Raw genomic sequence first — 13,506 nt, forward strand, 5'->3', positions numbered from 1 at the left:
GTCATGTGGCCTTCGAACGGCAGATGGTTTTTGTGAGGATCTGGCAGCAATTCATTCGGAGGTTTGCCATTGCTTGCCGAGGGGCCACCGCTATTAGAGAAAACCTTTTCTATCATCTTGTGCTTCATACCCGCCACGGGTTTTGAATCTGAGTCTTACTAAATGTCTATGTAGTTGTATAAAACCAAGGCACACTTACCCTAAATGAACATTCCTTATGTGTCTCTCGATCTTCTTGGGTGTGTGCTCTATGTGTTTGCAGCCTTTCCAGGTACATCTGAATCTGGATTTGTTTGTCTGTAAAGAGAAGAAGAATCAAGATTAACAATTGCTTCCCAACGTAAATATTTATAAGAAAATTTAGAATAAAAATTTAAATGTTTAAAACTTAACGAAATTCATTTCTCCAATTGCATAACTACTAAGCACATATTTATGTAAATATAAGTTTGCCTACTTTTAGGCTGGTATGTCTTATTTGTCTGTGCCGATCCCGCATTCCTCTTTATTCTCCAAAGCTCGCTCCAAAGCGTTTATGACAATGGGTATTACTCAATGAATTGGTAGTAGAATTCTAATGTTGATTTCTTAATCGATTTATTACTTGTAATATTCACCGTTGCCATTAATATTTCGATATCAGCATTGCGCGCGCAAACAAGCCGTATAGTCAGCCTACAAAGGACCGCCAAGAGAAATCTCCAACTGACGGCGTGCCGGTTCTAACTATGAATGTGTTAGTGCGCCATGAGAAAATACCGCTAGCCGGAATGATAACACGAAAGGCGATGCAAAAATCGCGACTCCAAAACGAGTCCATCATGTACATTCCTTTGTATATATATATGTATGTAAGTACGTATGTATGTATGTATGTACTCGTATGTACAGCATGAAAGTGGGTGAGGTTGAAGAGCTGACCAAGTGGTGCGAGGTGACCGATTGCTTCAGACCGATTAGCCGGCAGGGCAAGTTTGGTTGGGAGGAGTGCAGTGCATGTGCAATATTAATATTTTGGCGTATCCTTGTAACGGTACGTATGTACGCATAAGTTGATAAAAAAGCATGCAGGCATACGAGGACGAAAACGAAAACGAAAACGGGAACGAGGACAAGTATGCCAAGGAGAAGATTCAACACTAAAACGGCGAATAGCAAGCAGACCGTACATACATACATAAGCATATATTATATGTATTTTGATGCACATTATTTACGTGCGCCAAATATAATACATAGATCTTTTACTAGGTCAATTGCATTATGGACCATATACAAATGTATATACTATATACATATGTATATGCACATATGTACTTATAGGTATATATATTTCTGCATACAACATATATATGTACATATTATATTTGTTTGAAATTATTTAAAAGTTGAAAGAAAACTTAAATTTGTGGTCTTCAATTTCGTTTTTAAGTAATAATAAAATTATCCTTTTATGGAAACGCTTTTTTTCCAAATGAGAAAACCTCCTAAAAAATGTATTATGGTATAGTATTTATTTATGTATGTATCTGCATACAGAAACGTGGAAAACTATTAATGCATCGATATACATACCTATGCATACAAACATCAAAAGTCAACTCTCTTCATGCCTTTTCTCCCTGACATATATTTTGTCATATGGGCAGATTATGTTCTTACTGATGTATGTATGTATGTATTTCTGTATATCCTCTTTTTTCAAATTGATTAGCTTAAGGAGAGTGTGAGCCAGTTATTGGCGGGGAAAAGTGAGGGGTAATATGAGAGGCGAGTGTGAGTTATGACCCTGGAGCTGTTGAGCATTGATTTCATCTTGATAAGCTCGTGTGGGGTCGTGCTGATGGAATAATCTACTAATATGTGATGTGGTCGGCTGATTAATGTCAGTAGTAGCCCCCTAGATTTTTAAGAAATAAACAAGAAGCGTCTTTATTAAAATTTTCTGAAAGTTACATACAATCAAAAATATTTTAAAATCAGAATTCAGTGAAAAGTGCGCACAGAAATTGCGTAGTGTGCGTTATGAAGAAAATGTTGACACTAAAAAACAACCTTAATATGAGGAAATTTTTATAATAGGGAAATTGGGAAATCTCATCAGATTTTGTGTAATTTAGTGAGCACGTTTAGCTCGAACAATGTTAAAGTTGACGAAATTGTTAGGTGTGGTCAACGCGTCACGTAAAGACATACCCAGAAAACAATTTGTCACGACGCGGTTTGTCCAGGGTAAGAGCGGCGTGGCTTTAATTTGGTAAAATTAAATCAATGTTTTTTTCCACTTTCCTCTATTTTGAATTTCAAAGCTCCACTCAATGATTAGCTTTCTCCCTAAACTTTGAATTGCTCTTGACCAAAAGTTGTTTCTCTCTATAAGAACTTTCGAAAGTTTGTGGGGCAATCTTGTAGCGTCATATTCAAATAAAGTTTTAAAAATGTATTTAAGGTGCAATGTATTTAAATGATAATTCCGAGGGTTAGTTTCTAAGAAAATACAAAAAGATGGCGTATGTGTGGGGCAGATGAAAAAACCTCTTTAACAAAATATAATTGAATTTTGTCAACTTCTTCGAATATCCCAAATTCCCTCAAAGGTAAGTGCAAAATGGAAATAGTTTTTAGCCTCTCACTAGAGCGATAGAGTGTTATGCGGCGCAGGTATGGGGCTTTTCATTATCCGACTAACTTCTTTCTCTTTCCAAAACTGAAATTACTATTTCCAGGCATCTCTTTCAAACGGCAGAAAGCATAAAGATAATTCAGAGTTGAAGTCGATACAGAAAAATGCGTTTGATAAAAGTTTTCACAATTGGTTTATTCTTTGGCATAAATGCATTATTTTGGAATGGGCGCACTTTGAAGGCGACACAATAAATGGAATGAAAAATAAATATTTTGTTTTTTTATTGACCAACTTCCTGGAACACAAGCATACATTTGTGTGTGCAAGCCCGTCCAACATAATTTCACGAACCAATCCAGTGAACGAAACAGAAATAAAGATACTGGCAAAAATAGGTCAAAGTATAAACAAACACAAGTACATACATACTGCGAGAGTAAACACCGATAGAAATTTATAGCGAATGTGGAGTTATCAATTAATGTGTTGCGCAGTGGCCAGGATGTGAGGCACAGAGTACCGCAGGTACCGTTAAAGAGAGTTGCTTAATAAACATAACTGAGTAGATAAATAGAGGGTGAGAGTGTTGTTCGTTAGTTGTAAGTTGTGTGCGAGTATAAATTGACATGTTGCTTTCCCTTTCACCAAGTACTGAGAGTTGAATTGAAAGAGTTGGATTTGTATTTGGGAGCACGCCAGATAAGAGCAAACTATTCTGGTGAGAGTTGCTAAAGGACAAACAATTAAGAGAGATTAAACGAAAGAAATTAGGTCACCGGGGAAAATGAAACCGTGACTAACTTTACGTTTATTGCATACATACATATGTGCAATACTCCATGAAAAGTGAAAATTGCAAAATTCTTAAGTTACTAACGGAGTCATTTCTAGTGCTATGGAATTTATAGTGCCTTGAGTTTCCGTGATAAGATAAGATTAAGAGAAACTAAGAGCACTTTTGAGGTCGTTTTAAAATTTTATTTATTCGAAGCGTTATACTCAAAATTTTGTATATGTAGTATATGAGTGTGTCAAAGGTTAGTCTACCGAAATTTTGTACAATAGAAGTATGCAGAATGTTAGTATGTATCATTTGAAAGCATGGAGTTCTTTTTAGCCCATAGGGACGCGAAGGTTAAACTTTTAAAATGCTGTAGGGAGGAAAATCATTTTGTATCTCGTCGTTATACATATATGATATACATGTACATACATAGAGATACACACGCACATACGTATACTTATTGCATATGTATGTATATAATTTAATAGGGGATAAAGTTTATCGAAACTTATAACTTCTCTTCAACAACAATTGCGCATATTTTGCCGCACAAGAAACTCTTTTTGTGCATTATCCTGCTCTTACTTCGGGAGTGCGGACTTTACCTCACCTCAAATTATGTATCTGCCATGCAAAGCAAAACCATACTTAATACGAAAATTATGAGTCACAATAACCAAGTACATTAAAAAACATTTGGCCTCTTTCCCAGTGGTATGTGTGTAAATAGAAACGCATAACTCCTTGTATGTATAAATATGTGTACTTATTATACCTACACAAATACGATTACTGCCCTCAGACATGGGAAAATAGAGTTTTGAAAAACTTTTGAATACTTTTCATAATTCTAGGTTAGGTTATTGGGTTAGTTATTTATTGTTTTGTTCTATGTAATTATTCTATTCTAATGAAGGCAAGTACATACCTATGCAAGTATAATTAGTTTATATATATATATATATATATATATATATACATACATATGAAGGGTGATTGTTTAGCTATTATTTCTTCCAACAGTTGGTTTAAACAGCTGACGCACGTTTCGTGTTTTGTTTCACTGTCAAACATCTTCAGTTTGGTCTATAATTTAACCATGAATCGTCTTGCAAACGAACAACGCTTACAAATCATTGAACTTTATTATAAAAATGCGTGTTCTGTTAAGAAAGTTTAAAGTCGAAAAATTGTGTTCAGCCACGAAGCTCATTTTTGGATCAATGGGTACGTAAATAAGCAGAATTGTCGATTTTGGAGTGAAGATCAGACAGAAGAATTGCAAGAGCTACCAATGTATCCAGAAAAGGTCACAGTTTGGTGCGGTTTATGTGCTGGAGGTGTCATTGGACCGAACTTCTTCAAAGATGCTGCGAATCGTAACGTAACTGTGAATGGTGAGCGCTACCGTGAAATGATATCCAACTTTATATATATATATATATATACATTATATATATTATATATGTTAAAGCTCATGTCTATTCAGACAGGCCTGCTTCAATTAACGCATTGGAAGACAACATTAAAGCATTTATATGTGAGATACCGGCCGAAACATTGGGAAGAGTATGCCAGTCGCGGTCAACATTTGCATGAAATAATCTTCAAACATTAAAGTATATGGACTGTACTATCTATTTAAATAAAAATTTCATGCATTTTTCTGAATTTTACGTGTGTTTTTTTGAAACACTTTCCTATAGTTCTTAAAAAATCACCCTTGGCGCGTACACCGTTTTTGGGTGTTAAGATTATGAAAAAAAATTAAAAATTAGTTTTTAAATCTAATATTGAAATACTTCCATCTGCATTTATGCGTATACATATGTGAACATACATGAAGGCACCTTTCTGGTCTAGAGACGTGAAATTTGAAAATTGAAGAAAAACAATCGGTATCGATTGAAGATCGTTTTTATTCATTAGATCAAAAAACATTTTTTCATTGACAATAATAAAAAAAATTGCTTCCCCTGACGTAACACTGGCATAACTGAGTGGGCTGCTCAGGTACGTCTGAAAAAACAAAAAAACAATTCGCTCGATTATTCATCAGGAGATATGTCGCTATGGTGGGTAGCACATTTACAAAAAAAAAAAAAAAAAAAATTTCTAAATATTTTATCTGTTTATTGGAAAAATAGGATATGTTTTTCACGTTCTGGCTCTTAAAAAAATAGAAAAATGGTTTATAAAATTATAATTCTGCTACCCGCGAGAGCCACAAGTCTACTCAATAACATATTAAAAATTCAAATCAATCGGTTCAGTACTTTTTGAGAAATTACCAACGCCAACTCGGAAAAAATAGATTCGAGAAAAATACGGTTAACGCGCTTATATCTGGGCGTCGTACTCCAAACCGGTCTTACATTACATTCTGTTACATTTTCCTTATTGCGAAGCCTCGCTCTACCAACAAGTTACCTGCTCTAGGCAACATTGCCCGAAGATATTTGGTATGTTGGACATCTGCTGTGGTGCAAGTGGCGCCACGAGCGTTAAATATAGCGAAAGAATAAAGTAAAAAAACCATGAACTGCAAAGCAAAATGAAGAAATGCGAAAAATGCAGCACTTGGGTAAGTAAAATTAATAAAACTTTTTACATTGCAATTGCCAATGATGTGGGGTAGAGAAAAGAAACTAAGGAAATATAAAATTGGCGCAAGCATGCAATCGACAACAAAGCTGCTGACCTAAATATTCAGTTAGTAAAAGTGCAGTAGGTTAGCACTCATAAATGCTACAGATTTTCCCATAAAACTACTTATACATAGTTCTGCACTAGCTGTAGTATGTGAACGCACAAGTGCTCTGGATTGGCGAAAGCAGAAGAACTTCGCACCCCAGCTAATGCATACTACACAACAAATAACTGCCTTCCTTTAAATTCGTTGGCCCAGTGAAGTGAAGTGAGGTAAGAATAAAATGCAATATGAAACTCTTTAAAGTAAGAAAAAATTTTAATAGGAGAAAATTTCAATTGGTGCGATTAGCAATCCAAAGTTAACCCATAACCAAATATTTATTACAAGGACTAAACTTTTAATTACTGCAATGAAGAGTGAATATTTGAGGCATCATTTTAATTTCCTTTGTATATTTGCGTAGAAAATAAACTATAAGGAAATGGTGCTGTTGGTTTGCTGCGGAGTCGCGGGTCGGCACGAGTCTAAGCCATATACATACATATGTACATTTGCGAAGGACGAAATTGTGTTAGCATTGAATTGAAAGTGATGCTGTCCGCTTCTGGTTTGACCTAGTTTTGCAGCTTTAGTTGTAAGTGCCACAGCCAAAATAATGCAATGCTTGCAAGAGCAGCCAAACATGTGCTGGCACAACGCAAGGCTTCGCATAGCATTCATTGAATTTTCCCACAATACGTAGATATGCTTATGTTTTATGCTATATGCATTTATATACTTAGTGTGCACCAACACATCTATGATACTTGCATGTACTGCGAACTGTTGTGGGAAATGCACTCCTACATGAATGCACATATGTGCGTATGTATGTGTGTATATATGCATTTGAATGCTCGTATTGTGAGAAACGAGTTATAGCGGTTGGGTATGTATATAAATGAGTACATATGAAATCCTTTTTATGCTATGCTCAAGGTAAATTACGGTAAATGAAAGCGGGTCAAGCCTTGCAAAGGTCCTATAGAAGTGAGGGACGCCTGTACAGAGCATGCGGAGCAAGGCGAAAAAGTTAGCAGCAGCAACGCGCAAGTGACACAAGGACAATCAATTTCTATGCAAGCAAATTTTACAACAAAAAAACGTAATCGACATTGTTGCTGCATATGTGTGGGAGGGAAATGTGTAAGTGCAGGTGACTGAAGCTGCGGGTGCTGGGCATTTACTTCAAATTTTATTCAGCAAATTCGGTCAAGGTGAATTCAAAAAACATTACGCATGTAATTGTGGATGCATGAATGTGTAAGTGTGTGTGTGTGCATAAAATATGTTGCCGTGATCAAGGATGTTCAGCTTAGGCGATAAAGCAACATTTCGTAATGCCATGCAATTTTTTCATGCTTGTCAAGATGATGACCATTCATGATGACATTATTTTGCTCAATAGCCGTTTAATATATTACTATATATTCACTTTTATTATGTTTGCTTTTGTTTGGTGTGAAATCCATTGTGGCATCGATGTGGAAATCTGAAATCGCTGCACTAAATATTGTGTAAGCCACTACTGTAATAGAACTTAAAAATTTAACTCAATTGCTGCATTTCTGCCACCCACCTAGCCTTGCATTTGCGGCACTTAGCAAGGCCGTGTCGCAAGTTTTGTTGCATGCATGCAACGGCGTCGTGATACACTGCGTTGCTGTAGGGTTGAGTGGATAACACTGGGGTGGAGTGAAAAGTAAACCAGGTCAAGCATATTTACAGTGCAATTTATTCATTATATACTCGCAGCAGCATATATGCATATAGAATCATATAGTAACATAAACGAGTACACACACACATATAGGAATGTACATATTTGTGTGCAAGTATATGCTTCGTATCTATTTGCCATAGTTACGGAGGCGCTGCTACTGCGGGTGATCAAAATACATACATACATACGAACCCAATTACATATGTGATACATTTTATGCAGACCCATATGCTAGCATACATACCTACATATGTATGTATATATGTACATAAGAGCTACTCCTTCATACATTTTTATTTGTCCCACTTAGTTGCTGTGTTGTTGTTTGTAAGCATTCAATGTCTCAACCCAGACCTCGAAACGCATTGCTGAAGAGCATTAAATATGAATTATGTATGAGTATTTGTGTAACATTTTTATATTTGTACACACATACACCTATTACTATTCATTAGTCGCAATCACAGGCAAATTATGCAATAACTGTTAGTTTAAAATGCATTCATAATTTATTTTAATTAATTCATTTTCCCCCATTATGATTTACTAATTTTTTTTTTGTTTTTTGGAAATTCCTAGAGAAGTAGTAAAATGTGTAACAAAATTTAAGAGACTAATAAACCGCTAATTTTCCGCTTTCAGTGAACGATGCGCTAAATTTGAAATTTTTCCAATATTTTCAAATATTTTCCAATATTTAAGCAGATTACTCAAGCAAATATGTACAGAAAATGTTCTCGCACATAGTTATTTAGTGGGGAAACAAGCGCGAGAAGTCCCCATATGTGCTTTTGGAAAACATGAAAAATGCATGAAGTGAAAAAAGATCGTTAAATACATGAAATTAAAAAATTTTAGTTTAGAAGTATGAAACGCTGCAGTAGTTTTAATTTTAAAGCACAATTTTATTATACAATATAAATAAAATAAATAAACAATTGGCGTTTACACCCTTTTTGGGGTGTTTGGCCGAACTCCTCCTCTTATTTGTGGTGTGCGTCTATGTGACTATCTGCACTATCAAAACTGCTCATTTACTCGTAAAGACATAAATAATAATAGTATAACGCTTACTCGTACATACATATTTGATAAGTCTAAGCGTATTTGCATACAAACCGTTTGCTTTAAAAATTAAAAAAAAGTGGGGAAAACACAGTTGTGCTCTCTCTGCCCCTTTTGTACCTATGTATGTAAGTATGTGTGTATGTAGGTATATGCACTTACTACTGTGAAGGGAAGAAACTTTCCAATTTAAAAATTTAAAAATTTATTGTTTGTGCACCACGAAGCCTGATTTCCAATTAAACAAAAATTTTTCCAACACCAAATTGAACTTAAAAATCCAACAAAGATAAACTTCCAGTAAAATAAACCCAGCATTTTGAAAATTGTATCATTCTTTTCACTAATTGAAAATAATGCTTTAAAAGTGAAAAAGAAGTGAAAATAAGAAAGCATACTTCCGAAAAAAGTGAGTTTGTTGTGAGTACCTTCAATGATAATCATCCTATTATAGAGAGGTCGAACGCTGCGTATGAGCAACTTTTAATGTTAATTTATAATCCGTAGAAAATGTCAGCGCAAATGAGTGCATGTACAAAATGCTCTCACATAATGCCATTTAGCGGCAATAAATTATATGAATTCATTTCTTTTAATTACACAGAAAACAAGCGAATGACTATAATTCTTAAAATTGGATGAAGAAATATGGTTTCACAAGGGTTCGTACACGGATTTTCTAATGAAATAGAAAATCTCTTTGATAATTGAACTTTTGGCTTTTTTATTTTAAGGCTAGTACTAAGTTCATAGCCGTAAAATTTCGCCAGCAAAATGCGTTTGGCTTGCCTATTTGTAGTGTGCGCATTGATGTTGTTCCACAAATGGAGCGACCTACAGTTTTAAGCCGATTCCGCACGCCAAAATGGTTTTTATCAGTAGCTTTTTCATGGCAGAAATAAACTCGGAGGTTTGCCTGCCATAATAAGTTAGTATTAAGAATTAATAAAATGAAAAATTCATAATTAGTATATAAACTCTAGAATATTTGTCTCGTATGGCTGGACATTTTGTTTCTCAACATTTAAAAAAATGTATTTTTTGTTACTGGACAAATTTTATATGTTGGTTTTTGTAAATCAAGACATTTTACACTCTTTAGGGCACTTTAATAAGAAGTAATATAAAATTTTAATTATTTATTGATACAAATTCTACAAAAATACTGGGCAAATTTTATATATTGTGTTTTTTAAGTCAAGACATTTTGAGCGTTTTTTACACTCTTTTTTGAGACAAACTATTTATTTTTATACTATTTAGGGCACTTTAATAAGAAGCTATTTTTTGATTATTTATTGAAAAAATTGTATGTACTCAATTTGGAATCAGCACGACTCAACTAACGCATGGGATGAAAATCTGTATTTAAATGTGTAGATAGAGCGACAACATGCCCAGAAAGTCCGTCACGCTTTGCGTTCTTTGCATTTCACTGATCCAATTCCATCCCAAAAAATTCGGTGCTTGCGCATCAACCTAAAATCACTAGATAGAAGAAGGACTATTCTCTCCCTAATTTTCGTTTTCGATTTGATAAATGGTTGATTTACCCCCCATCGTTACTCGAGAAAATTAACTTCACAGCGAAGTTTACGAAATCATGCCCTTTTCTGGTTAGAGACGGCGAGCACAAATTAAACTTCTAATGCTCCGATTTCTAGAACTTTGAGAGAATGCAATTTGCTGCCAAGCCATATTGGCCTGATTTTTTTCCACAAAGTACTACTTAAAAATGTTACAAAATGAATGCCTTAACAAGATTCTATTTTTTCGCTGAAATGTCACATTTTCTCCATTAAAATGAAATAAATAAACTTTAAGTTTTGATTAAGTAGCTTAGTATTAGTCTGGTTTTCATAGACTTTTTTGATATACTCCACTTTTAGATTATTTATAATTAAAATAAATTAGATAAATAAAAATTATAGAGTTCACCCCAATTTTTCTATGCTTCAACTTTTGCTTAAGCAATGATTTCCGCATATTTTAAATTAAAAAAAAAATGTTTCTTCACAAAAATGTAGGTAAGCGCTATATTTACAACAACCAGCAATAGCATAAAAGCCCATGCTTCTGCGAAAAACGCGTAAAAATAAGTCTATGGACTCCTGTAGTGTGCATGCACATCATTGCGCAACTGCTCCCATTTGCAGTAAAGGAAGGCGAAGCAGAAAAATGAAGTTGAGACTGCCGCTGATGGGTGTGGGCATTCGTGTAAGAAGCTATTTGTGGGGGAGTAGACGGCATGGTGGTAATTTGGGTATGAAGTGTGCACAATTAAATTTTCGCTGTTTTATTTATACGCGAAAAATGGCGCGTACTTCACGAAATTTCACCAACCGAACACTTTCCTGATGCTAAAATCATACGGGCATACGAATTATTGCAGCTGGAAAAGCATTTCTGGCCAGGGTGCTATTGGATTTATACGAAAGTACTCTACGTGCTCCAACGCCCAGCCAAGGCGAGTAGGTGCAATGAAGAAACATTATTTTCGTATAATTTTCCTTCATGCCACAAATCGAGTTTCGCGTGCACGAATTGCTGCTGCCTTTTGACTGGACGGGTGAAGAAAAGAGCAGCGAATTCAACTGAAATGAACCAAACTTCACTGAACTGTAATACAATGAAATGCAATTAAATCGGACTGCAATGCATAAGACGGACCGACCGACCGACCGAATTGAAGTTAATAGAGTTGTATTGGCCAAGTGTACTATTTTTAATACATACATTTGTTTGTTTTTCTTTTCCGAGCTTAGCTGTCCATTTGACTGATAGCAAATTTGTAACGATAGCAAATTGCACATATTTTCCATTGCGGTCGCGCTAAACTCTATTTTCCTCCTTTTTTAGTGTAGTATCTAAATGCTTTTTCTTTTCATGCGATGGCATAGTAAATTTGGAGGGAAATTTTCGATTTAAATTAAAATGGAAAGTCATAATTTAACAATAATCCATTTTTAGCAATTATGGCAAGAAAAAAAGTGACTTTGACGTTTGACAAATGCAGTTTTGCTTCCGCATTTTGATGAACAGAATTGGGAGAAATTGGTAATCGAAGGGATACAGTCTTGGTAAGTTGATGCAGTCTCGGCAGTTTGAGCGTGCGCAAGTTGAGTTATTTTAATATTCAATTAAATTATAATTCTGTTACGCAAAACTTACTATAAATTGAGATCCTATTTGCTGAACTGGTGTACTGACTTCAAAGGGACTTACCTGAAAATATAAAGAAGGAGAAAATATTATAAAAATTGTTTAAATTTATTGTAAGTAAAAATTAAGAGATGAAGAATTTTTTGTGTAGTTAATAATTCTTAGTTTTCCATTTTATTTCATTCAGAGTAAAATATAATTTTTATTGTATTTGTTTGCTATAAAAAAATTGAAACCTATAAATTTTAGGGCGTAGAGAAACTTAGTGTAAACTCAGTCGCAGTCTAAGCAACGATTTTATATCTGCAAATTTTGCTTGAGATATTGTATGGTATAAATTTTAGATATATGTACACGCAAATTCCATATCAGTCAAAATAAAGCTACGAATTTTTAATTCCAACGCGATTTGCTATTTGACTGCGAATCCTGGCCGCTTACATTACATTTGCTTATCCGAAGGCTGCAACGTCATCGTCAACGCCTACTTGCGCAAAATCTTGAAAATCTTTGGGCTTTGTGTTATTTCAAATCAGGAGTTGCTTAATTCGACGAAAGAACTTCCAGTCGCCGAAAGAACTCCCCACGATTTAACTAAATACGTCACACTTTGCGCAAATAAGCCGGCGAAGTATGAAGGGCTGCTCCATGGTGGAATCCGCAAGATGCTAGGAACCGAAGAAGACCAAAAACCTCCTGGCGACACAAGGTGATGTGCTAAAAAGTGGGCGCTATTGTACTTATTTAAAAAAAAAAGTTCAACTATCATACATCTTTTTTTGAGATCATTTTACTTAATATGAATAAATTTGCTCGAGCAAATACAGAAATGATTTATTTTTGTGCAAATTTGAAAATAATTCCTACCGTATAAACATACAATTAGGATAAATTTGAAACGCATCTATGTATATATACTTATACAGACATATAATAATTTTAAATTTATTTATTTTGGCTCAAATTTATCAGAAAAAAATCAATCACGCGAACACATACTAACATGCAAATACAATCCGTAATGAATTTGTTGGTCGTTAGCAATTTTCATGTGACTAAAAAATAATAATGAGATAACAAAAGCAACGCCTACGCTCAATTCTAAAGAAGTCCTAAGTTTTGTTTTTTCGCCGATCAAATTGCATTTCCATACACATCCACATATGAGTGTGTACATATTGCCTTTTTTCCAATTTAAAACACAAAAATGCTAATTAACCAAATTATATTTAAATGCACTTCAATATAAGTCAAGATGTAAACAACGAATAAGCGAACCGAGAAAAGCAGCAGCAGTAAGTCAAAGTATTTGCAAGGTGTCTAATTAATAAAAAAAATAATAATTATAGGGTGAAGTTTTATTCAAATTATATGAGCAAGGGTTAAAGACATTTCGCAGGCTGCTGGCCAATGACAGAGTGGCGAAAAATGTGGATTAAAAAACAACATAAAAT

At 34.6% G+C, this 13,506-nt stretch overlaps 1 protein-coding gene across 1 annotated transcript in view; it reads right to left on the minus strand.

Moving 5' to 3' along the window:
- Positions 1–13,506, minus strand: part of LOC129244037 (zinc finger protein 704-like) — a 52,682-nt gene that overhangs the window by 8,082 nt on the left and 31,094 nt on the right. Inside the window, exons 2-3 of the mRNA XM_054881668.1 lie at positions 12,062–12,115; positions 200–297 (exon numbers count right to left, since the gene is read on the minus strand). Coding sequence (XP_054737643.1) covers positions 200–297; positions 12,062–12,115 — 152 coding nt within the window. The remainder of the gene's footprint in view (positions 1–199; positions 298–12,061; positions 12,116–13,506) is intronic.

This window comes from Anastrepha obliqua, chromosome 1, assembly GCF_027943255.1.
Source record: "Anastrepha obliqua isolate idAnaObli1 chromosome 1, idAnaObli1_1.0, whole genome shotgun sequence".
NCBI lineage: Eukaryota > Metazoa > Arthropoda > Insecta > Diptera > Tephritidae > Anastrepha > Anastrepha obliqua.